At 40.9% G+C, this 27,383-nt stretch overlaps 1 protein-coding gene across 1 annotated transcript; it reads left to right on the top strand.

Annotated features, from left to right (window-relative positions):
* Positions 1–17,953: 17,953 nt before the first annotated feature.
* On the top strand, positions 17,954–25,944 carry LOC122043433 (probable disease resistance protein At1g61300). Its single transcript, XM_042604033.1, has 4 exons — positions 17,954–18,322; positions 18,515–21,023; positions 21,553–21,644; positions 25,627–25,944. The coding sequence occupies exons 1-4, from the start codon at positions 18,049–18,051 to the stop codon at positions 25,635–25,637; spliced, it is 2,886 nt and encodes a 961-aa protein (XP_042459967.1). The 5' UTR covers positions 17,954–18,048; the 3' UTR covers positions 25,638–25,944.
* Positions 25,945–27,383: the final 1,439 nt, after the last annotated feature.

Here is a 27,383-nt window from a genome sequence, read left to right as displayed (position 1 = left end):
GGCCTTCGAGTAGGAGTCGTCACAGGCTCCGAACAAAGTAAATTCTCTTGTCTTTCTGTGTGGTTGTTTACTTTCCGCTGCGTTACTTCTCCGATAGATTTTACGATTCCGATAATAGAACGATTTTAGCCACGAGCGCTATTCACCCCCCCTCTAGCGTGTCTCGATCCAACACCTAGTGTACTTTGGGCCCATTGCAGCACACCAAGAGACGTGACCAACATCACTCCATTCTATCTGGTGTACGGAGGTTAAGCAGTGGTTCCAGTATAGGTCGGAATAGAATCCGATCGATTGCAGCTCTACGACGATGGGAACGCGAAACAGAGACTCATGGAGCTTAACCTAATGGATGAGGTCCGCGATAAAGTCATCGTCCGGCTGATGGCGTACAGGCAGCGCATGAAGAAGAACTACAACTGGAGGGTGATCCCAAGGTCATTCTAGGTCAGCGACTTGGTGTGGAAACGGGTGAGACTGGTCGGCGACGTTACCAAGCTAGAAGCCCTATGGGGAGGACCTTACAAAGTAATTTAGAAGCTCTGCTCGGGAGCTTATTACCTGCAGGACGAGAACAGGAGAAGGCTTGAACAACCCTAGAGAGCTAACCATCTCCAGCCCTATAAGGCCTGGTGAGTGGTGTGCGGTTAAATCCAGATGAAACTGTATCAAAATATGTCCCGAAATGTAGGTGAGCCTTGAATAAAATTCACAAATGTCCCAGACTCTTGAGGCGACCAACTAACTTAAAAGTCGAGCGGCGACTATAAACTTTTGTCTTCACCAACATTCAAGTGGCGACTATAAATCCCTGTCTATGCCTACAACAGTCGAGCAACGACTATAAACCCATGTCTACGCCTGTAATAGTCAAGCGGTGACTATAAACCCTTGTCTTCACTAACAATCGAGCGACGACTATAAGCCCCTGTCTACGCCTTCAACAATCGAGCGGCAACTATAAACTCTTGTCTTCACCAACAATCAAACAGCGACTATAAACCCCTGTCTACGCCTTCAATAGTCGAGAGATACCTATAAACCCCTGTCAACGCATGTAACAGTCGAGCGGTGGCTATAACTCTTATCTTCACCAATAGTCAAGCGGTGACTATAAAGCCCTGCCTATGCCTTCAACAGTCGAGTGATGACTATAAACCCCTGTCTACACCTTCAACAGTCGGGCGATGACTATAAACTCCTGTCTATGCCTTCAACAGTCGAGCGACGACTATAAACCTGAGTCTTTGCTAACAGCCGAGCGGCAGCTATAAAGCCAAGTCTACGACGAATAACAACCAATCTCTAAAACCATGTCTACGATAAATATAGCCGATCGACGAATATATAAGCCAAGAAAAAGTATGCGGTCAGTTACATCGACGATCGGGAGGGCAGGGAACCATACTTCAAACTTTGTCTCAAGACAATAAGTGGTTCATAGTCCCACTCGAGCCGAGAGGCAAATCGTTCATTAACAAGTGCAAAATACAAGAAATGGAAGAAACACCGAACGACGATGCGTGATGGAACATTATAAAAATCAACTAAATAAAGATGCGTCGTACGGGCGACCATGCATTAACATTTAGAAATTTTTTACAAGGTAGCATAAGACAATAGAAAAGGAGGCATATAGGCATAGATGGGGGGTCACTCAAGATAATCCAACACGTCATCGGGTAGCGACTCAGTCATCTTGTCCCGACTGATAACCTTGTTGATCAATACGGTTGGGATATAGCCGCCACCCTTCAACTGGTCGAAGGTCCCATCAATGGTGAGATTGAAGAGGTAGAGCGCCCTATCTGTGAGACGGTCATTGAAGGGGTCCGAGCGGAGGTAATCCTGCTTCAAAACCTCAAACCGGCTAGGCTCTGTGTCTTAATCAACTAACATTCAAGGTCGTTCGGGAGGCCTCTAGCTTGGCCTTCATAGTTGCCAACTCGGCGTCCTTGGCGTTAAGCTGGACTTGCACCACAGATTTCTCAGCCGATCAGCTCTCTTGTTCGGCACTCAGAGGTGCCTCAGTCTCCTTTAGGTTCTGAGGTAGGACCCCAACCTCTTTGTTCTTGATCTCCAAGTCCTTAATAATTTGGAGCTTCCTGGCATTGGCCAAATTGATCTTTGACTCAAAGGAGCTGGCTTATCGGTTGGGCTTCGCTAGTTGCGAAGATTGCTCGGCACTGTTGTTTCTTTCCTCTTGTAGCAGTTCGGAACTCTTTTGCAGATCAGCTTTTAGCTGACCTACCTCGACGGTTAGCTGTTCAAGTTGAGCATGAGAGGCTTCGGAGACGCCGCTCGGGGTACAAAGTTGTTGGACTTCGTGCTCTAAAAATGCTAGCCTTTGGCACATGGCCAGGTTCTCGACCCAATACTATAGAAACAATAAGATTGTAAGTGCTGAGAGGAAGAAAGAAGTCAATAAAAAGGAAATATACATACCCTAGTGGTCATCTGGGTATGGATGTTTGCAAGCTCTCCTAGAGAGATGACCATCGTGAGGGCCTTGGCATCGGCTCATACTTGTGCTAGAAGCCCTTGAATCTGAATCTGGTGCTCAGGGATACGAGACACTATGTCGTTCGGGCGACGCCATTCATAGGTGGGTTGGTGGATAATGGTTGTTATCTGCTTCTGGCCTCTCGAACCAAAAGGCATAGAAGTCGCCTTGCCAGTGGATTTGGATGTCGAGAATGACCAAATGATGGATACTTGTGCTGCTAACGAGGATTACGGTGGCATGTAGGTGATCGGCGGGGCACAGATTTCCCCTCGATAGAAGCTCAGACAGCGAAGGAGTCCGGTCAGATGATAGTGAAGTATGGAGCATCGCGGCTCCTTGCTTGGGAAGAGCATATGTTGGTGTCTCACCCCCGTTCAGAGGGAGGGCGTGAGCAGGTCTAGCAGGATTCTATAGGGCGGAAGTGAGAGAACAGGAGGAAGCTTCCCTGGTGTGCCTCTTGCATCATTTCAGAGGCTCATCGAAGGTAGTTGACTCTGAGGCCACCACAATCAGCAACATGAGACACTGTTTAGGATGCAAGTCATCTGTAGTAGCCGTGGCTCCATTAGCCGTTGTCTAACTCACTCCACCCTCGCTGGCCGACGCAGTAGTCTCACCTACCTCGCGGAGCGGATTGTCTAAGTGGGTGACCAACGCTAGGCACTGACTCTCCAACTCAAGAACACCCGCTGCATTGATTTCTACATTCGCAACCCTACTCTTGCCGGCCAGACATGACCTCAACATGATACAAGCTGCAAAAAAGGAAGAAAAATTATATAGATTTAAAGATGAGGAGAAGAAAGAGCATACCTAGGTTGGAAGGCAGCCGCGTTTGGATCTGGCTCAATCCGAACATGTATAGGATGCCCTCCAATAGTAGCTGGTGGATGTGATACTTCTAACCGGCCAAACTTGAAGCTACTTGGATCGACTACAGTACCTCCCGAGCGACGGAGGATTCATCACTTCCATTTTCCAGCTAGTTGGGAAGTCAGGTCGCTCAGGAAGACGAGCAAAGAAATAATATTCCATTCAATATTTATTGGAGGTTGGCATTTTATCAAAGAAAATCAAGCCCACTCGGGCTTGGAACAAGAAAGTCCCCAGCTCAAACAATTTAGGGTAATAGAAGTAGTGAAAAACCTGAGACGTTAAAGGAATGCCTTGCAGGCGGAAGAGGACTACTACCCCGCACATCAACCTAAAGGAGTTTGACATTAATTGATGTAAGGAGATGTGGAAATATTTATAAATGACAGAAAAGAAGGGATGGATGGGGAATTGAAGGCCTACGCTAAACTGGTCCTTAAAGAAGGGCAGGAAGACAACTAGTGGTTTGTGTTACTTGTCGTAAGCGGAGGGAATGATAATTTGATAATCAGATGAAAAATGGTATATGGATTTCATCTTTTCTATCTCATCCCCGTTAAATTTGGACTCAATGGAAGTATACTAGAGTTCGGGGACGAGCACAAAGGGTTGCGGAGAATCAGCCATCGAAAACAAGGAAAGCAAGAAGAAGCAAAGAACATATTTAATGAAGAAAGGAGAGAGGAACCTTACTTACAAAGGTTGTCAGCGACGGAGAGGAGAAGAAGCGTTGCAGAGGTTGTTCGAGGATAAAAGTGAGAGGCACGGTGAAGACTACGACGAGCAAATGGACTATCAGGTTATAAATAATGAAGCTGAGTATGAGGCCTTGATAGCCGACTTACAGGTAGCTCGGCATATAGACACCACAAGAGTGCTCATCCACTCGGATTCTCAGCTGGCCGTGCAACAGCTATTGGGCACATTCAAGATACAAAACGTGTGACTCAGGTTGTATGTCGAAGCCTTCGAGAAGTTGAAGGTCGGTTTTCAGGAAGTGGCCATCCACAAGATTCTCCGATCGGACAACCAGATCATGGATGAGCTGGCTAAGTTAGCTAGTTCGTTATCACCGGTCGTGATAGATCAACCGATCGAACAAGTCTCATTAGTGGCACACATCGATAGGATGGATGGAATGACTTTCCTGAGCGACTGGAGGATAGCACTGATAGAGTTCCTCTGATCGAGTGTCACACCAGCCGATCAGGAGGAAGCCCGCTTGTTGAGAAAGAGGACCGAGTGGTTCACCCTGATCGGAGATCAGCTATATAAAAGATCCTTCTCAAGGCCTCTGCTCAGGTGTGTTGGATCGAGAGATATTGAATACATCCTGTAGGAGGTGCATCAGGCTCCTGCGGAAGTCACCCGGGTGGCAGGTCACTAGCACGAAAGATCCTATTGGCAAGATACTTTTGGCCCACAATGCAAGATGATGCCGCTCGGACAATGACTATTTGCTTGTTGTACCAAAGGTATCATAATATTCTGCAATGACCCACCGAAGAGATGAAAGCATCCACGGTGTTATGTCTGTTCGATCAATGGGGCATGAATATTGTTGGACCATTCCCAATGGCTATTGGTCAGTGAAGATTCCTACTAGTCGCGGTGGATAATTTTTCAAAGTAGGTGGAAGTCGAGCCGCTAGCCAAGATAACAAAGCATATGGTCATCAAGTTCATATGGCAAAATATTCTGTGTTGTTTGAACATTCCTCGCCGACTCATCTTAGACAATGGAAGACAGTTCACCTGATGGAAGCTCGAGGAGTGGTGTGGAAGCTATGACATTTCGCAAACTTTCATTTCAGTGGCCAACCCCCAAAGCAACGGGCAAGCGGAAGTCACCAACCGGAAAATCCTCAGAGGTTTACAAACTTGGCTCGACCATGTGGGAGGCAGCTGAGTCGATGAACTCCCTAGTGTACTTTGGGCCCATTGCAGCACACTAAGAGACGTGACCAGCATCACTCCATTCTATTTGGTGTACGGAGGTTAAGCGGTGGTTCCAGTGTAGGTTGGAATAGAATCCGATCGATTGTAACTCTACGACGATGGGAACGCGAAACAGAGACTCATGGAGCTTAACCTAGTGGATGAGGTCCGCGATAAAGTCATCGTCCGGCTGATGGCATACAGGCAGCGCATGAAGAAGAACTACAACTGGAGGGTGATCCCAAGGTCATTCTAGGTCTGCAACTTGGTGTGGAAACGGGTGAGACTGGTCGGCGATGTTACCAAGCTAGAAGCCCTATGGGGAGGACCTTACAAAGTAATTTAGAAGCTCTGCTCGGGAGCTTATTACCTGCAGGACGAGAACAGGAGAAGGCTTGAACAACCCTAGAGAGCTAACCATCTCCAGCCCTATAAGGCCTGGTGAGTGGTGTGTGGTTAAATCCAGATGAAACTGTATCAAAATATGTCCCGAAATGTAGGTGAGCCTTGAATAAAATTCACAAATGTCCCAGACTCTTAAGGCGACCAACTAACTTAAAAGTCGAGCGGTGACTATAAACTTTTGTCTTTACCAACATTCAAGTGGCGACTATAAATCCCTGTCTATGCCTACAACAGTCGAGCAACGACTATAAACCCATGTCTACGCCTGCAATAGTCAAGCGGTGACTATAAACCCTTGTCTTCACTAACAATCGAGCGACGACTATAAGCCCCTGTCTATGCCTTCAACAATCGAGCGGCAACTATAAACCCTTGTCTTCACCAACAATCAAACAGCGACTATAAACCCCTGTCTACGCCTTCAATAGTCGAGCGATACCTATAAACCCCTGTCAACGCATGTAACAGTCGAGCAGTGACTATAAACTCTTATCTTCATCAACAGTCGAGCGGCGAGTATAAACCCCTGTCTATGCCTTCAACAGTCGAGCGATGACTATAAACCCCTGTCTACACCTTCAACAGTCGGGCGATGACTATAAACTCCTGTCTACGCCTTCAACAGTCGAGCGATGACTATAAACCTGAGTCTTTGTTAACAGCCGAGTAGCGGCTATAAATCCAAATCTACGACGAATAATGACCAATCTCTAAAACCAAGTCTATGATAAATATAGCCGATCGACGAATATATAAGCCAAGAAAAAGTATGCGGTCAGTTACATCGACGATCGGGAGGGCAGGGAACCATACTTCAAAATTTTTCTCAAGACAATAAGTGGTTCATAGTCCCACTCGAGCCGAGTGGCAAAGCGTTCATTACAACAACAACAACAACAACCAAGCTTTTTTCCACTAGGTGGGGTCGGCTGTATGAATCATTTTACGCCATTGAGCTCTATCTCCTATTATATCATCATCTATATTTAAATAAATTTTATCTTGTTTTATTGTTGCTAACCAATTCATTTTTTGTCTTCCTCTTCCTCGTTTTGTATGCATGTTTATCATAGTTTCACATCGCCTAACTGGAGCATTTATTGGTCGTCTAAGTACATGCCCATACCATCTTAAACGTGTCTCTCTGAGTTTTTCCTCAATAGATGCAACTCCTACTTTCTCTCTAATGCTCTCATTTCTTATTTTGTCCATCCTCGTATGTCCACACATCCACCTTAACATCCTCATCTCTGCAACTCTCATCTTCTGCTCATGTGCTCGAGTCATAGCCCAACATTCAGCTCCATATAACATAGCAGGTCTAACTGCGGTTTTATAGAACTTACCTTTAAGTTTAAGAGGTACTGTACGGTCACATAAAACACTCAACGTTCCCCTCCATTTCACCCATCCTGCTTGTATTCTATGTAAGACATCTCTCTCAATCCCTCCATCATTTTGTAAAAATGATCCTAAATATTTAAATCTCTCATTTCCAGGCAACTTGTCCTCTCCTATCTTAACAATTGTTTCATTACTTCTAATATTGCTAAACTTAAATTCCATATATTCTGTCTTTAATCTACTAAGCTTAAAACCTTTCCCTTCTAGTGTTTCCCTCCAAGATTCTAGCTTAGCATTTACTCCTTCACGTGTCTCATCTACCAAAATAATATCAACTGCAAACAACATGCACCACGGTACTGTGTCTTGAATGTGTGCAGTGAGTTCATCCGTAATTAATGTAAAAAGATAAGGACTTAGAGCTGATCCTTGATGTAACCCTATCTTTATTGGAAATGCTTCAGTTACTCCACCTGAAGTCTTTAATCTGGTCGTTACATCCTCATACATATCCTTAATTAGTTCAATATATGTTACGCTAACACATCTCTTTTCTAAAATTCTCCATATAATTTCTCTTGGGACTCTATCATATGCCTTTTCTAAGTCCATGAATACCATGTGTAGATCTTGTTTTTGCTCCTGATATTTTTCAATTAATTGTCTAAGAAGATGTATAGCTTCTATTGTCGACCTTCCAGGCATGAACCCAAATTGATTTTCTATCACTATGGTCTCCTTCCTTAATCTTTTTTCTATTACTTTTTCCCAAACTTTCATAGTATGACTCATTAGTTTAATACCCCTATAGTTTGCACAATTTTGTGCGTCTCCCTTATTCTTATATAAGGGAACTAGAGTACTTATCCTCCATTGATCAGACATTTTTTTTCGTTTTCAATATTATGTTAAATAATTTTGTAAGCCATTCAATACCTTGTTTCCCTAAGCACTTCCATACCTCTATCGGAATATCATCTGGTCCAACGGCTTTTCCATTGTGCATCTCATTTAAAGCTTGTTTTACTTCTGAAGTTTGAATTCTACGATAAAAATTAAAATTTCGATGCTCATTTGACCTAATTAAATTACCTAAATTAAGTTGGTCTCCTAAACCTTCATTAAAAAGTTGATGAAAATACCTCTTCCACCGCTCTTTTATTTCTCCATCGCTTACTAATACCCTATTATATTCATCTTTAATACATTTTATTTGGCTAAGATCTCTTGTTTTTCTTTCTCTCCCTTTAGCTATTCTATAGATGTCTTTTTCCCCTTCTTTTGTATCCAATTTTTGATATAACCGTTCAAAAGTTTCATTTTTTGCTTCACTCACTACTTTCTTAGCTTCTTTCTTGGCTATTGTATATTTTTTTAAATTTTCCTCGTTCTTACAAATATATAATTCCTTATAAGCTATTCATTTTTCCTTCACTTTCTCTTGTACTTTCTCATTCCACCACCAAGATTCTTTACTTAGCGGTGCATGCCCCTTTGACTCACCGAGGACACTCTTAGCTACTATTTTCAACTTTGATACCATTTTATCTCATGTTGTATTAGAGTCATCGTATATTTCACCTAATGCTTGTACTTCTACCTTCTCTTTAAATATATGTTGTTTCCCATCCTTTAACTTCCACCACTTAATTCTAGGAATTGTATATATTTTCTTTCTATTGATACTATGTTTGAGGCGTATATCCAACACTACTACCCTATGTTGGGTAGTTAAGCTTTCTCCAGGGATGACTTTGCAATCTTTACAAATCTTTCTATCCTTCTTCCTAACCATAAGAAAGTCAATTTGCGATCTATTATTTCCGCTTTTGAATGTGACTAAGTGTTATTCTCTTTTCTTAACAAACATATTAGCTAATATAAGGTCATATGCTATCGCAAAATCTAATATAGTTTTCCCTTCCTCATTCCTCGTTCCAAACTCATAACTCCCATGTACTCTCTCATATTCCTCATTTTTTACTCCGACATGCCCATTTAGATCACCTCCTATTAAAATCCTTTCATTTGGTGGAATATTTTGTAATATTTCATCTAAGTCCTCCCAAAACCTTAATTTGGTAGCTTCATCTAATCCTACTTGTGGTGCATATACGCTAATTATGTTCATAGTTTCTTTCGCCACTATTATCTTAAGGGTTATAATTCTATCCCCTTTTCTAACTACTCCTACAACTTCATCCTTTAACAAACTATCTACAATAATACCCACTCCATTTCTTGTTTTACTCTTTCCCGTGTACCATAACTTAAAACCTGAGTTCTTTATCATCTTTACCTTCTCACCTGTCCATTTTGTCTCTTGTACACATAAAATATTAATTTTTTTTCTTAATCATCATATCTACTACCTCCATTGATTTACCAGTGAGAATTCCTATGTTCCATGTTCCAAATCTTAGATTATTAGTTTTCCTATCATATTTGTTTTTATCTAACCTATGGTGTGAGAACTCTTGCCTATTTAACACTACACCCAAGTTCTCATAGAGATGTAGCGGTCCTTGCTGAGACGTTACAGTCGGACCCTGTAACGCGAACTCTTGCATATTTATCACTACACCCGAGTTCTGGAGATGTAGCGGTCCTTGCCGAGACGTTACAGTCGGACCCTGCAACGCGTTCCTTCTGGGGAACAACCTAGCATTAGCACAATAGTTTAATAGATTCATTCATGAAATATTTGCCATAGTTTGACGCTGGCTGGCAACCTAACGCAACCCTCCTCCTTTATCCGGGCTTGGGATGCGTGACGAAACAAGTGCAAAATAAAGATGTGTGACGAAACATTATAAAAATCAACTAAATAAAGATGCGTCGAACGAGCGACCATGCATTAACACTTAGAAAATTTTTTACAAGGTAGCATAAGACAATAGAAAAGGAGGCCTGATAAGCATAGATGGGGGGTCACTCAAGATAATCCAGCATGTCATCGGACATTGACTCAGTCATCTTGTCCTGACAGATAACCTTGTTGATCAATACAGTTGGAATATAGCCGTCGCCCTTCAACTGGTCGAAGGTCTCATCTGTTGGTTAGTCCTAGGAAGATCGTACCGGTTCCACTGTACAAAAATTTTGTACAAGTGTCGAACCTTTCCTTAAATAACGTATTATGTTCTTTAGAAGTTAAATTAGGAATCGCAGACGGAACTTAACATCATTGATTCCAAATTTAACTTATATGTTCTTAATGGTTTAGATTTGAATCGCAAGCGGAACTTAACACTATTGATTCAAATCCACCTATGTTATTAATTCCATTAAATATTAATTTCCAAAATTGGCTTTCAGGACTGCATGGCGAGGCACATGGCTTTCTTGGATATGGGAGCAACCACCACCGCCTAGACAAAGCCTTTTAAGGAAAGCTAATATTTAATTTCCTTAAATAACTCTAGGTTTAACCAAAAAGAACAATCGAATCACAAATTCGAAAAATAAAAGAAAAGAAATACAACTTTGAAACAAATCCAAAAACTCTAGAATCATATGCCTCTTGTGTTTGGTATTTCCAAAAATAACTATACAAAGAAAACTAGTATGATGCGGAAAACAATTACTAGTTATACCTTTCTTTGTAAGCAAATAACCTCTTGATCTTCTACCGTATTCATCTTCTTATCCCGGACGTTGTGTGGGCAATGATCTATCGCGATGAGAATCCACCTAAGCCCCCTTCTCCAAGCAAGATTCGGCCACTATAATTCTCCAAGACAAATAGAGGTCCGACCACCACCACCAAGCTCCAAGGGATGCTAGAAACAAAAACTCTTTTCTCTCCTTCTTCTCCTAGCTAGAACCGGCCACCATGGATTTCTCTTGTGTTGATGCCGCCGGCTACAAAGGAGGAAGAGAAGAGAAGAAGAGACCCTAAGGCTGGCCACACCAAGGAGGAAAAGTGAGGAGGAAAAAGAATAGAGTCGTTAGTTATGAAGGCACCTCTACCCCCTCTTTTATAATCCTTGGTCTTGGCAAATAAGAAAATTTAATAAAAACTTCCTTAATTCTTTTTCCATAAAAAAGAAAATTTATTTTAATTAAAAATCAATTCCCTTTTCATTATTATAATGGTCGGCCACAACCAAATCTCCAAATCAAGGAAATTTTAATTCACACAAGAATTAAAACTTCCTAATTCGCTTCCGGAAATTTATAAAAAATTTCTCCAATAATTTTCCCTTCATGGTGGTTTATAAAAAGGAAATTTTATAAATTAAAATCTTTTTTTTAAACATGTGGATGATTTCCAAAAAGGAAAGTTATCTCTAAAAATTAAAATCTCCTTTAATCTACAAATAAAGAAAGATATCAAATCTTTTCTTAATCTTTTGTAGAAACTAATAAAAGAGAATATTTAATTTTTAAACTCTCTTTTAAATCATGAACATGGTTAAAAAGGGAAAGTTTTCTCAAAATTAAAATCAACCTTTCAATCTACAAATAAGGAAAGATTTCAAATCATTTCTTAATCTTTTGTAGAAAGCTATAAAAGGAAAGATTTAAATTTTAAACTTTCTTTTAAAACCATGGAATCCACATAAGAAAAATTTTAAAAAATAAAATTCCTTTTTATTTTAATAGGGCAGGCCACCTAAGCTTGGGTTCAAGCTAGGGCCAGCCACCTCATGAACCCATGAACCATGCCTTTGACCGGCCCTAGCTTGGACTCCAAGTTAGCTTGGTCGACCCCTATAGGATGGGTAAGAAGGTGGGTATAGGTGGGTATAGTACTCTATAATTAAGAGGCTATGATAGGGACCGAGAGGAGGAATTGGTTTTTGAACACATTAGTTAATTTCATCAATAATAATTCATTCCACTAAAGAACTATTATTGAACTACTGCACCAATCCCAAATTACATTTTAGGTTCCTTCTTATTATGAGTGTGTTAGTCTCCCTGTGTTTAAGATAATGAATGTTCACTAATTAAATGAGTTACTGACAACTCACTTAATTAATATCTTAGTCCAAGAGTAGTATCACTCAACCTTATCATCATGTCGGACTAAGTCCACCTGCAGGGTTTAACATGACAATCCTTATGAGCTCCTCTTGGGGTCATTCTCAACCTAGTTTACTAGGACACAGTTTCCTTCTATAATCAACAACACACACTATAAGTAATATCATTTCCCAACTTATCGGGCTTATTGATTTATCGAGCTAAATCTCACCCATTGATAAGTCAAAGAAATAAATACTAAATATATGTGTTTGTTATTATATTAGGATTAAGAGCACACACTTCCATAATAACTAAGGTCTAGTTCTTTTATAAAGTCAGTACAAAAAGAACTTACCTAAAATGGTCCTACTCAATACACTTGGAGTGTATCAGTGTAATTTATTAGTTAAGATAAACTAATACCTAATTACACTACGACTACTTCAACGGTTTGTTCCTTTCCATTTTAGTCGCGAGAAACTGTTTATAATTTATAAAGAACCGACAACATGATCTTCTGTGTGTGACACCACACAACATGTTGTGTACTATATAAATTAATTGAACAAATTACATTTAACAAATAAATGTAGATATTTGACTATTGTGATTCTTTATTTCTAAATAAATGTTTATATAAAAGCTAGGCTTTTAGTATACACTCTAACACCATCAATGGTGAGATTGAAGAGGCAGAGCGCCCTATCTGTGAGACGGTCATTGAAGAGGTCCGAGCGGAGGTAATCCCGCTTCAAAACCTCGAACCGGCTAGGCTCTGTGTCTTAATCAACTAACATTCAAGACCGTTCGGGAGGCCTCCAGCTTGGCCTTCATAGTTGCCAACTTGGCGTCCTTGGCGTTAAGCTGGACTTGCATCGCAGATTTCTCAGCCGATCGACTCTCTCGTTCGGCACTCAGAGTTGTCTTAGTCTCCTTTAGGTTCTGAGGTAGGACCCCATCCTCTTTGTTCTTGATCTCCAAGTCCTTAATAATTCGGAGCTTCCTGGCATTGGCCGAATTGATCTTTGACTCAAAGGAGCTGGCTTGTCGGTTGAGCTTCGCCAGTTGCGAAGATTGCTCGGCACTCTTGTTTCTTTCCTCCTGTAGCAGTTCGGAACTCTTTTGCAGATTAGCTTTTAGCTGAGCTGCCTCGGCGGTTAGCTGTTCAAGTTGAGCATGAGAGGCTTTGGAGACGTCGCTCGAGGTACAAAGCTATTGGACTTCATGTTTCAAAAACACTAGCCTTTGGCACATGGCCAGGTTCTCGACCCAATACTTAAGAAACAATAAGATTGTAAGTGCCGAGAGGGCAGAAAGAAGTAAATAAAAAGGCAATATACATACCCGAGTGGCCATCTGGGTACGGTTATTCGCAAGCTTTCCTAGAGAGATGACCATCATGCGGGCCTTGACATCGGCTCATACTTGTGCTAGAAGCCCTTGAATCTGAATATGGTGCTCAGGGATATGGGACACTATGTCGTTCAGGCGGCACCATTCATAGGTGGGTAGGTGGATAATGGTTGTTATCTGCTTCTGGCCTCTCGAACCAAAAGGCGTAGAAGTTGCCTTGCCAGTGGATTTGGATGTCGAGAATGGCCAAATGATGGATACTTGTGCTGCCAACGAGGATTACGGTGGCATGTAGGTGATCGGCGGTGCATAGATTTCCCCTCGATAGAAGCTTGGACAACGAAGGAGTCTGGTTGGATGATAGTGAAGTATGGAGCGCCGCGGCTCCTTGCTTGGGAAGAGCAGATGTTGGTGTCTCACCCCCGTTCAGAGGGAGTGCGTGAGCAGGTCTAGCAGGAGTCTTCAGGGCGGAAGTGAGAGAGCAGAAGGAAGCTTCCCTGGCGTGCCTCTTGCATCATTTCAGAGGCTCATCGAAGGTAGCTGACTCTGAGGCCACCACAATCAGCAACATGAGACACTGTTTAGGATGCAAGTCATCTGTAGTAGCCGTGGCTCCGCTAGCCGCTGTCTGACTCGCTCCACCCTCGCTGGCCGACGCAGTAGTCTCACCTGCCTCGCCGAGCGAATTGTCTGAGTGGGTGACCAGCGCTAGGCACTGACTCTCCAACTCAAGCACACCTGCTGCATTGATTTCTACATCCACAAGCCTACTCTTGCCGGCCAGACATGCCCTCAACATGAAACAAGCTACAAGAAAGGAAGAATAATTAGTTAGATTTAAAGATGAGGAGAAGAAAGAGCATACCTAGGCTGGAAGGCAGCCGCGTTTGGATCTGGCTCAAGCCGAACATGTATAGGATGCCCTCCAATAGTAGCTGGTGGATGTGATACTTCTAACCGGCCAAACTTGAAGCTGCTTGGAGATAGTTGGATCGACTGCAGTACCTCCCGAGCGACGGAGGATTCATCACTTCCATTTGCCAGCTGGTTGGGAAGTCAGGCCGCTCAGGAAGACGAGCAAAGAAATAATATTCCATTCAATATTTATTAGAGGTCGACATTTTATCAAAGAAAATTGAGCCCACTCGGGCTTGGAACAAGAAGGTCCCCAGCTCGAACAATTTAGGGTAATAGAAGTAGTGAAAAATCCGAGACGTTAAGGGAATGCCTTATAGGTGGAAGAGGACTACTACCCCGCACATCAACCTAAAGGAGTTTGGCATTAATTGATGTAAGAAGATGTGGAAATATTTATAAACGACAGAAAAAAGGGATGGATGGGGAATTGAAGGCCTACACTAAACTGGTCCTTAAAGAAGAGCAGGAAGCCATCTAGTGGTTTGTGTTTCCTGTTGTAAGCGGAGGGAATGACAATTTGATAATCAGACAAAAAATGGTATATGGATTTCATCTTTTCTATATCATCCCCGTTAAATTTGGACTCAATGGAAGTATACTAGAGTTCGGGGACGGGCACAAAGGGTTGCGGAGAATCAGCCATCGAAAACAAGGAAAGCAAGAAGAAGCAAAGAACATATTTAATGAAGAAAGGAGAGAGGAACCTTACTTACAAAGGCCGTCAGCGACGGAGAGGAGAAGAAGCGGCGCAGAGGTTGTTCAAGGACGAAAGCGAGAGGCACGGTGAAGACTACGACGAGAAATTGGAGGTTTATAAACCTCACGGCTGATCGCCCATAGCCGTCCGATCCAGGGTTGCGCAAACATAGGATGAAATCTGGTCATAGAATTTGAAAAGGCATTGGTCACATCATCAGCTGATATCCACCTATCACGCCAAACATGCGATAGCAGAAGGTGCAACATGTGGCAGTCGGCTACCAAAAGGTATTAATGAAGCTTAATTAAAAAGTATGGCTGTGTGCTTAGCCATAATCATCAAAGATTTGCAAAGTTTTCTAGAAATTTTGATGATGTCAGCCGCCATGAAAGTGTGCAGCGAAATAGAAAAATTCGCTAAGTATTGTCGCCCACTGTCTAGATTAGCACAGTTAGCTGACTATAACACAGCCGAGCGGCCGATCCACCCAGCCTTATGAGGAATGATCCGAGCGGCAGCTACAAACCCAGGTCATCAACATGAAGCCGAACGACAAAGATTATGTGAGCCGATCAACAATTTGAGAACATAGAAAGTTCAATCGGACGTGGGGACCACCAAAGATACTACTCGTCTGGTCAGTAGGACTTGCAGTCTCCTTCGATTAAACTTGAGGGGAAGACTTGTGATGTGGTGATAAGGGGGGTCACCCATTAAGGGCCAACTACTAAGGTGGTGGTCAAAATCAAGGTGGTTAACGCTAGAGTGTGAAAGAGCTTACCTATGGTAGCTGAGTAGAGGACGACTTCATTGGCCGATCGATGTACGCAGTGTCCGATTGGCCAGAGGCCTGTCTGAGCCAACCTGAACAATGTCTAGCTCAGAACAATATGGTAAGATTGTCATATGCTTAGTACGAAGCGACAGAATGCTAGGGAGATTGGAGTGCCCGTCTGATCGGGAGGGGATAAACTACCACACCTAGTTATCACAAGGAAGAACAACCGAGACCGACCGACCAGAGGGGACAAGCTACTATAGCCACTCGGCCGAACAACGGGATAATTGTCACACATCTCAATATTCTTTTGGGAGATAGTGACGTTGACATGACACATGGTCAACAAGTGGATCGTACGACGGAAGCTTGTGCTGTCCTGTCAAAGATATGCATGCCCTGTTAAAGTGTGGTGTCAGAGACACTTTCTTGACAGGTCCTTTCATAGAATAAATTGAGGAGCGTGCCCACGTCTCGAGAAGCGTGCACATCACCTATTGGAGCGCTATATAAAGGGGTTTATGCACTGGCGGAGGTACGCATGCACACATTATTCACTATCCACGTTGCTTTCACTGTTGCTCTACTTTCTTTTACAGTTTCGGCGATTGACTTGAGCGTTGGAGGGCTAACACCGAGGGCCTTTTCCCCTTGTTCGACATTAACGTTTCTTGTTTTGTAAAATGGAGCACGGTCCATAGCCAATCAGCGCAGTAGCTACATCCCCAACTACTAACTATCTTCCCTTTTTCGGATAAAATCATATTTATATATATAATGAACAAGATTTTGATATCTCAAGGGACATTTTTGCAATACAATAAATAAGTTTCAAGAGCATCTTTTTATTCTTTATATGGAAGTGGATGAATAATTTATTAATTTTTAAAAGAATTATTTTATATTATCCCTTAGCCTCAATTAGGGAGCGATGGGAAGAATCAAACTTTTTTGATTGTGCTTTTGATCATTTCTCATTGAGTGCGTAGTCCATCCATGTCCATCAAATTTTATGTTTTGATTAATTAACCGGTTAATTAATAAAATTAGGTCAAAGTGGCTATCATATATAAAAGGTAATTACCAATCAAAAGTGGTACATTTTTTTTTTTTTTTTTTGACATTTAGGTATGGTTTTTTGAATTGGAATTTTAGAGGTGATTAATTCGGTTATGAAAATTTTCTATTAACTATTAGAATAAATCAGAAAATATTCATAGTTATCCATTCGGAGCTATTCATAGTTATCCATTCGAAGCTGCTTATGTTCTTAGATTTGTCATCCCACTAAAAGAAAATATTCTCCCGAGTTTTAGCCCGGGTTAGAGAAGGATCGGAGAAACTATCTAGTTATGAATCGGGTATAGAACTCATAGAGATGCTTGGTTACAATTCTAAATCCGCTATTACATGTTTGCTCTAGTTTTTATTATTTTTGATGTTGAAACGGTATTTCTTTATCGGCCAATGAGTTTCGATGTATTGGATGTATTCGTATTTATTGAAGCTTTCATTTTCGTGCTTATCTTAATTGTTGGTTCCATGAACAATTTGTGTCAATGAATTAGTTTGACCCAAAACTTGAGATAAAGGATGTAGGTCAAAAAAATGATTCATAAGTGGTTGTTAATGAGGTTGAAGTTATCAAATTTTGTAGAGTTGGTATCAATTTATGACGAATTGCTCTAGATATAATTCCTCAAACTGCGTTTTCTAAACGAACAAGAGTCTGTCCAAATTGATCCTGTAACAAGTCCATTATAGAATGAATACATTTATTTTTCAAGTGATTCATATCATCAGTGTACCCATTACTTAGATACCTAAATAACTTTAAATCTTAGATATATGAATAACTGCTGAAATATCTGACCAATATATCAAAGCCTCCCAGGGTTCGAATCTCGATAAAATTAAAAAAAAACTTCTTCTGAGAACACTGGAATGACAAATTTCAAAGGGTCTATCAGCGTTGATCCATTAGACACTTGAGAATATTGCTTCTAAATTTAATCAAAGCAGAAAAATTAATAAAAGCTTTTGTTCGTGTTTTAAAATATTGATTTGAAGCTTGAAAAAACAACCAACCACTAATGATCTCCTGTTTTTTTGTCTTGTTGATGATAATGACATGCACTATTAATTCTCATTATTGTTGACGGTTACTCCATCTTTGTTTTGCTTCCCTTCCCTTTGCCTGCTCTGCAAAAGAAAGCAAATCTCTGGTTGCTAGCTGTTGTAAGCTAACTTCTCCTCGTCCATGGCGTTCGCCACAATAAATCTCAACGTGGACGTCAACAGTTGCCTAGGCGGACTGTGGGCATCGCTTCGACTGGGCAGGCCAAAATCTGGCATCCAGAAGTTGGAAAAGGAAATGACAAGATTGAGAGGTAAAAGGGACGACATCAAGAACCAGATCGAAGAGGCGGAGCGTGAAGGGAAAATTCCGACCAACGAAGCGAGCCAGTGGCTACTGGATGTGGAGGAATTGGAAGGCCAACTGGCTGTTATCAAGCAGGATTTCCAAAGCATGAGTGAGTATTAATTCTCCCACATATATATATATATATATATATATATATATATATTCCTTTTCATGTCAATTCAATGGTCACGCTTTGTGTTTTAATCCATACAAGCCACTACGTACTGCTTTTATCTATATGAGAGTGAGAGTGAGAAAAAAAGTAAAGAAGTTGTATCAGTCTACTGCTTTGTTTCGTTAGGTTGCTTCAGTTGCAATTGCTTCAATCAAACTGGCGGCACATCGAGTCAAACACAGGAAGCAGGAGATCAGCTCTCTATCAGAGAGTCATCAAATTGCTGCTCCATCATTCGAAGAGTGGCAAAAATGCTCAGCGAGGCTAATGAATTGATGAGCAGAGCTGGTGCACTGGATCCGATTGTCACAGTTCGGCCTCCGCGACCCACCGTGATGCTTTCCATCTCGCACCGACCGCCTGTTGGGATCGAGTCGGATGTGGAGGGCATTGTGAGCTACATCGATGGTGGAGAAGGCAACATCATAGGCATCTACGGAATGGGCGGTGTCGGTAAGACCACCATGTTGAAGAGGATCCAGCGACACTATCATCTTAACCATGCCATATTTGATTGTGTCATTTGGGTTGTGGCCTCCAAGGACTGCCAATTGAAAAGGCTCCAGATGGATATTGCTAAGAGTCTAGGACTGAACACACTGCAGGAGAATGACGATGAAAAAACTTGTGGTGATAAGCTCTTTAGCTACTTGATGAACAAGAGCTGCTTGATGTTTCTTGATGACATTTGGGAACATCTGAATCTTCAACTGTTGGGGATGGCACACTCGGCTACTGAGCAAGGCCAGCAGCAGCATCAGCAGCCGCGCAAAGTCATGGTGTTCACGACCCGCAGCGAGACAGTGTGTGCACAAATGAAGGCGGAAAAGAAGATCAAAGTTAGATGTCTGGATTCAGAACAAGCATGGCAACTCTTTGAGCAGAACAGCGATGGGGATGTTCTCAGCTCAGATGCTGGAATTAAGTTCGTCGCTGAAGAACTTGCTAAAGAATGCGCAGGCCTTCCGCTCGCTCTTGTCACCGTCGCCCGGGCTATGTCTGGGAAAAGGTCTTGGGAAGCTTGGAAGGAAGCTCTCCATCAAATAAGGGACAAACATGAGTGGACAACCATCAGTCTTTCAGAAGATTCACTAGTCATGTATAAAGCCTTCAAGCTGAGCTACGACAGTTTAGAGAATGACTCCATAAGAGAATGTCTCTTGTGCTGCGCTTTGTGGCCCGAAGATTATGAGATCAACAAATTCGAAGAGTTGATACCGTGTTGGATAGGTTGCGGCATATTCGATGAATTTAATGTGATCAATGAAGCTTTCGCCAAAGGCTACTCCCATCTGGAAGCTCTCGGGGCTGCATCCTTGCTAGAGAAATGTGATTCGGACTATGTCGTAAAGATGCACGATGTCATCCGAGACATGGCACTGTTGATGGTTTCTGGGTTGAAGGGAAACAAAAGAAAATGGATTGTAAAAGCAGGAATCGGGTTGAGTGATTTGCCTAGACAAGAAGAATGGCAAGAAGCAGAGCGAGCATCATTCATGCGCAATAAGATTACTTCTTTACAAGAGTATGGAGCTTCCATTTTTCCAAAACTTTATATGTTGATTCTTCATGGAAACAGAGGCCTGAAAAGAATTCCTTTGAGTTTGTTCGCAAGCATGCCTCATTTAACATACTTGGATCTCAGTAACTGTGGTATAACAAACCTTCCCAAGGAGATTTGTAGTTTAACTGAGCTTCAATATTTAAACTTGTCGAGCAATCCTATTACAAGACTATCAGCCAAGTTTGGTTGTCTCATAAAATTAGAATACTTGCTTCTAAGGTATACTAATCTTGAGATTGTACCCAATGGAACGATATCCAATTTATCAATGCTCAAATGGTTGGATATACCTCACGCTTATCCTGCAAATGAGTGGTGGTGGGATGAGCTGAAATATTTCAAAGGGCGCCACCAATTGAGTGTGGGAATTACCATTAATGCTACAACAAATGATATTGAGCGACTCAACATGTTACCATTAAATGTCTCCATATGGGAACTCACTTTGGATGGAGAGAATATTTCAAAACTTCCAAACTACGATCTGGGCAGTTCACAATGGGGTTGTAGGGTAAGTGACAAGCTTGAGTTTTTGTACATTCAGAACCTCAGATTAGACCGATTAGAGTTGGCTGTAGGCGTGGGTCGCGAATCAAGTTTCGGATGTTTAAAGAGACTCTGGTTTATTGACCTAGAACTATTGGAAGAGATTTCATTGAATAGAATTCGGCTCTATAACCTTCGTGAAATATATATTTCTGAGTGCCCCATGTTGAAGGATGTTTCTTGGGTTCTCCAACTGCCATGCCTTAATTCTCTATGCATAGTTAATTGTGAAAAGATGGAGGAACTAATAAGTGAGGTAGGGAACTCCAACTCTATCTCTAGTTCTAGCATCCAGAACTTGGCTTTGGACAACATGCCAAACCTCAATCGCATTGCAAATCGACCGCTCCATTTTCCCTACTTGGAATATATAGACGTGAATGATTGCCCAGAGCTCAAAAAATTACCATTTGGGGCTGAAATATTGAAGAACAGATTAAAAGTGATTAAAGGTGAAGAGTATTGGTGGAACAACTTGGATTGGGATGACGAGAGCCTCAAGGATTCCCTCGCCCCTTATTTTAGGTAACACATATATTTTCATACCAAATTATTTATTATCTATTCTTTTATATGAAATGAATGAACATTTAGATCTAAATGATTTAGTATTTTAGGAAGTAGGCAAAATTAAATACTTTAAGATGCATGTCTTTTTTTTGATATTCTTTATAAGGGCAATTTAGGGAATCTGTTTTAGAAAATAAATATCTTTTTGGTAAATATGAAAACTAAGTGTTGTCTTGGGTATTTTGGTAAATTAAAATTAAAACTGCAAGTTCTTGTTTTTTAAGAAGCATTTAATTTCAATTTCGTCATATTTGTCAAATAACCATGATCTTATCTTGATTGCGATATCAAAATTATGAGCTATTCTCTTTTTTTTGTCAAATTAAATATCCTGATATAGCAGCAAAGGGAAAATGTTTTATTGTCAATATTATTCTATATAGATGAACAATATTATGATTTTAGGACTTGACAGTGTTTATATCTTACTCTTAAATTTACTCCAATATCTATTACTTTTAATAAAATTTTGTGATCTTTGTAGGTCCCGTCATTTTAACTTTTGGCCAATTTCAAAATGGAGCATCGACCTTTTGGTCAAGGAGGCTATCGAATTTGATCGTCGTAAACGTAAAGGTCAAATTGTTAGATTCTTTGATTGGTTCATATGATCACCTTGTTAGAATGCAAATATGATCACCTTGTTAAACCTTTTGTGATCTCTGCATAATTTTTTATTATTAGAATGCAAATAATCACCTTGTTAGATTATGAAAATAATCTCTGCATAATCTTTTATTATTAGAATGTAAATAATCATCTTGATTGTAATAACACTCATGTACTTATATATATTTCACAAAGATGAATGAGAATGAGACATAGGATTTCTTTTAGAGATGTCATTGATGGCGATTTCTAGAGTTGCAATCTTGGCCCAGTTGTGGGATGATTGATCCTTTTTCTTTAAATGATCAGGCCTTAGGTGTGGATGAAGTCACCAATATTTTCATTTGTGTGATTCAGTTTCTTGCATTATCTACACATAATTTTGGATTCTTGAACTTTATTCACCTTCTGTACTTCTAGGTCTACATTGAAGCCATGAACCTTTGATTGTGAGGCTTCAAGTCTCATGCTTGCTGCATCTCTTTGAATCATAGCTCTGACCTCTTGATAGGGAGGAAAATTTTTCATCCTCAGAATCTCTTGACATGGAGGAGCATATGTTTCTTTTAGTAACATAAGAAGGTTAAATATCATATATTCCTCTTTTTGTTGTTGTAAAACTTTGAGGTCAGTTGTAATCAACCTCAAAGTATTATATTCATTCCATACATCTTCATAGTCACCAAATAGTTGGGAAAGAATCTTTTCTTCCTTTTTGATATCTGCAATTTTTCTTTTTTGAAGATCCTTACCAGATTTGATTCTTGTCCATACATATTACTCATTTACTCCTAGAGGACCTTCGACGTTAGGGCACAAGTGACCATTGTTCTATGGTTTTTATTCATAGAATTTGATAAGAGAATAAATACATCATCATCCTTCTCTTTTCCAACTTGCTTGCTGAACTTGCTTGCAAATCTCCCATATGAAAAGAAATGAGATTGTGCTGAACTTGCTTGCAAATCTCCCATACTTGCAAAATGTATAAAGGTTCATCAAGGTTGATCGAACTAGTACCCATAATAAGATTGAAACTTCCTATTGGAACCAGCCAACTTACTCTAATACCATGTAGAAAATTCACAGCAATTTGGATTGCACGAGATGAAGCACCGCTCTTAAAAACTCACTCTTGTATTTATAAGATATGTTACAAGGAGAGTATTATAAAGAGTAATAAAAACTTCTCTCACAAGAGGGGAAGATTGTTCCTCTTGTTTGAGAATAAGAAATGAAATACGGTGCCCAAATAATAATTAAAAAAAATAAGGTTATTTGACAAATAATCTTATTGGATTTTTCAGGAATTTTTAGAAATTTTCTAGGATTTAAACGGAGTTCATATGAGCTGGTTAAGGGAATAAAGCTATTCGGCGTAGATAAAGCCTGTTTGATATATCAATTAAGATGGAGTTAATTGAGGAATTATCTTAGGCTTAAATTTATTAAACCTAAGTATAAAAAACAAAACCTAAATATTTCCTCACCCTCTCCGCACCCGATCCCCTCATTAAGGCCGACTGTTTTTTCCCCCTCTTCACTCATATCTTTGATCTCCGCCCGAGCCGCCACTCCCCTCCTTGCGCCGATTGTCGTCCACGCTGAGCGTCATCCATGCTAACTGTTGGCCACACCGCCCTTCGCTGGGGCAGTTTGAGGCTAGCGATGTCGGCCAAGGTCGTGGCTGTTGCAAGCGGTCAGGCTTCCTCGCGATTATCCCGACGCAGTCCGCCGACCCTCCTCTCCCGAGCTCCCTCTAGCAATTTTCCTGATTCCACTGCCAATCACTGACGTGTGCCGGCTGATCTTGTCGACGTTCAACCCATTGCCGATGTTGACTACCTTTGTCTTGATCTCCTCAACCGATCTCTCCACCCTGGGTGACAACCCCAACCGGGAGTCGGTCGATGCGTCGGCTGCCCAGAAGCCTCACTAGCCTTGATGTAGCTATCGATCCACCGCCGCTGGTCGACCATCGACACCACTCTCTGCTCCTCGCGATAACGCTGTTGCATCATCTTCTTCTCCGTCGAGTTGTCTCGCATGAGCTGGTCTTCAACCGGGGGGGATCCTATGCCCTAGCAACGATCCCTTGACGATCACATTGGAGGTAACCACTCCTTATTAGTAGATGATTTAAGTGCAGATCTATGGTTGGCTTGATGATTTGGAGTTTTGGTTTGGATAACAACAGTTCACCTAGTAGCAACCATCCTTTTTGGCAGCAAGAATCTCGGTTGTGATTTAACAGGGGAGAGCTTCACTTCTATTGTTGCTATGAGTGGATTTCTCCTTCAAGCAACTGTGGATCAAATTAGGGTAAGTTGTGTATTAGATTTACATAGTTGAATTGCAATTCTACATTAGGTTTATTTGGTTAGATGATGGTGCTAGGGTTTTTTGTAAATGAATTACTAAATATGAAGTTGAATTGGAGTAGGAAACAATTGTGTTGTTTGAGGATTATTGGATTTGTTAGATGATATGATTAAATCTAAACTAATCATGTGGACGAACCATGTATGTTGGGTTTATGATAGTTGATAGTTGATTCAATGGATTAAATAATTAGAAGTTGGAATTCGGTTGTGTTATGTTGATTCGGGTGAGTTTTGAAGATAAATCATGTATGAACTTATTCAAATTAGGTTGTAGTATGATAAGGTTAGTTGGGGGATTAATCTATAATCATGTTCTATTAGAGTTCCTGTAATTATGTGGGGGGAGTTATTTAGCTAATTACTTCATATGTAACTAGCTAAATACATTATGTGACCACAGGACTTGAATTCGAGATGAGCATCTCGACGTGGGATTGTTAGCATGATCAACATATAAAGGCGGGTATTTCTTTCTTTATCTTTTTAGCACATTGATCTTAGTGCATGAGCTATAAATTCAGATAGATATCGTGTTTATCTTGACTCCACTCTTAGTTTTTCCTGCGCTTGATACTTCCACTCAATTTTTTAGCTACTCGTTTCTATATTTATACAGTCTCTTGTTGCTATCCATGATATTTAGCAGATATCATATTACTAGATACTAGATACCAGATACTAGATACCTGATGTTAGATATTAGATATTGGATATATGGAGACTAAATACCATGTTTACTTGTTTTGTATGTTGTAAGTTACATTCTTTATTAAGCATGCTGGCTTTATGTAACATACTTATTTTTTGTTTATATATATATGATGTCTGCTGTATTTTATGCATTATGTCATTGCATGCATGCCGTCAATCATGTCTCCCTTGTGGTTGAGAGGGTCGTTGGCCAAAGTCGCACGCTCTGCCACTCATGGGTGGTGGTAGCTGGAATGTATCGCTTGTCCTGACGTGCCCCCACGCGCTCACTCATGGGTAGTGATAGCTTAAGTTGCGGGCAGCAGGGACCCCTGTTGCAGATGTAGCTAGTTAGCTACTATGCAACTGTCCCCTCTGCCACTCAAGAGTAGTGGTAGCTGGAGTGGTATACAGTCTGTCATTGTCCCGGTCTCTCGACCATATAGGGGTCATGGTACAGAGGGGTCAGGAGTGACCATCCGTGCATACGCTATTATTATTATATCTGTTGTTGTTGTTGTTTACTTATGCTGCAGTTACTTTTGCTGATATACTTACATAGGTTGAGATATATACCTATGATATGTGTTTAGACACTGGTTTGATTATTGGTATTATGTATATACCTCACATGTTACCCATGTAGTTATGACCAGTACTGTAGCAGGTTTTGCTACACCTAACCTTCTATTACTAGCCTAGGATATGGTTTCAGGTATAGCCCCACTTATTTTGATATCATTATAGTATCTACTATTTTTCCTACGAGACTGTATACATTTGTATCTCTAGTTCTTTACTATACTCATGCACTATCTGTCTATTATCCGTTGAGTCTTAGTACTCACCATCCCGTAAACTGGTTATTTCGTCAGGTAGCAAGTAAAGGATATATGGAGTCGCTTGGAGGTCCTGTCCGCTAGTCCCACGTCACATTCGAGGATGATCTTATGGTTTTGGTATTTCTTATGCTATTTGTGTTTTGGTTTTGTACTAGTTCTTGTATTTGTGGATTCTTTATATGGAGTTTTGTTTGTGGTATCTTGTATTTGGTTTGGTGTTGATGTGTCAAGCCGAGGTGACTCACAGTTAGTTGTATTGTGGTTTTGTGATCGTTATTTGTGATTTTCGCTGTATTTTACTTTCAGCCGTGTGAGCTGTTTAATATATATATAACTGCGTGGTTGTGTTTATTCTTGTTCCAGCCCAGTGGGCTGATATATAACTGCATGATTGTGTATATATTCCAGCCGTATGTGGCTGATGTATTTTGTATATATGTATGTTTTTGATTGTCACTGGTACAGGGGAGATGTTGCCGGATTTTTATCTGACAAGGACTCTTCTGGGGGCGTGTTAATAAGAAATGTAAAGAAGAAGAAGCTTTGTAAGATTTTTGTAGAAAATAAAAATAAAATTTCTTAATCCTACCAATGAGAGATGCAACTCTCATTTTATAGGAGATGAGATGATTATTTAGCCGTTGTCAACCAATCAATTATTAATTGTATTATAGACAAAATAATGACAAGTATATCAAAGTATTAATGGCTGATGTGACAACCAATTAATAGTTGATAAACTAGTTAAAAGAAGTTGATTTTACAACCAAACAATGGCTAGGTGGCTGGCCAAATAATAATGATGGATTTCTAACTATATTATCTTCCTTATTTTCAACAACGTAACAATTATGGAATAACAATGTAAATATTATTGAACAATAAATCTGTGTTGTAGCAATTATAAAATCATACTACTGTAATATTGCAGCAACTACGATTTTATAACTACTATGGCACAAACTTATTTTTGAATATGACAAATTTGTTTGATACTAGGTATGCGGTCCACCACCTCCCTCTCTGGTTTTTTCTCTACTTTTATTTTGTTTTCTTATGTTGATTCCACTCATCCATTGTCTGCTAGTCCGCTGTCGACCAGTCTGCCGCCTCCCGGTCCACCGACCATCGACTGCAACAGCTGCCAGCTGCCTACTAGGTCCGTTGCCTCCCTATTTTTTCTATACTTTTGTTTTTTTCTGGTGTTGATTCCACTATCTGTCGGTCCGCCACCCACCAGTCTATCGTCGACCAGTCCTGGGCCCGTCAGATCGTCCCCCGTAGCAGCCGCCCATTAGGTCTGCCACCTCTCTCTTTGTTTTTTCTCTAGTTTTGTTTTTTTTGTGTGTGTGTTGATTTTGTTGGTGCGGTTAGCACTAACGGTCTAACTCAAGTTTTGATGAATGACAAAGAAGGTTAAGTTAGTTTCATTATGATCTAACACTTTGACCGAGTGCGCAGGAAAAGTCCAGATAGGTCGACGGGCTGACTGGATGTCTGGTACAAAGCCCAACTAGGTTGACTAGTCGACCAAATAGCTGGCACGAAGTCCAAATGGGTCGACGGGCTAACCGGACATTTGGCACGAAGTCCAGCTAGGTCGACGTGCTGACCGGATAGCTGGCACGAAGTCTAGACGGGTCGAAGGGCTGACCGGACGTTTGACAGATAAGTTGAGGTAAGTCACTAGAGGGGAGTGACTGTGAGGACGCATTCTCGGGAAGGGAACTTAGGCGGCGATCCGGCTTAGAACCATTTCGGAACTCTAAGTCGAGATCTTGACTAGATTC

This window comes from Zingiber officinale, chromosome 2A (genome assembly GCF_018446385.1).
Source record: "Zingiber officinale cultivar Zhangliang chromosome 2A, Zo_v1.1, whole genome shotgun sequence".
NCBI classification, from domain to species: Eukaryota; Viridiplantae; Streptophyta; class Magnoliopsida; order Zingiberales; family Zingiberaceae; genus Zingiber; species Zingiber officinale.
Note: the sequence above shows the minus strand (reverse complement) of the source record. Positions and strands in the feature narration are given on the sequence as shown.

Bases quoted from the DNA above. Each gene is read 5' to 3' on its own strand.
- LOC122043433 (XM_042604033.1), top strand. From the start codon at position 18,049: ATGGCGTTCGCCACAATAAATCTCAACGTGGACGTCAACAGTTGCCTA. The intron at 18,323-18,514 runs GTGAGTATTAAT...TTGTTTCGTTAG, and splicing joins GCAGGATTTCCAAAGCATGA to GTTGCTTCAGTTGCAATTGC. The intron at 21,024-21,552 runs GTAACACATATA...TGATCTTTGTAG, and splicing joins TCCCTCGCCCCTTATTTTAG to GTCCCGTCATTTTAACTTTT.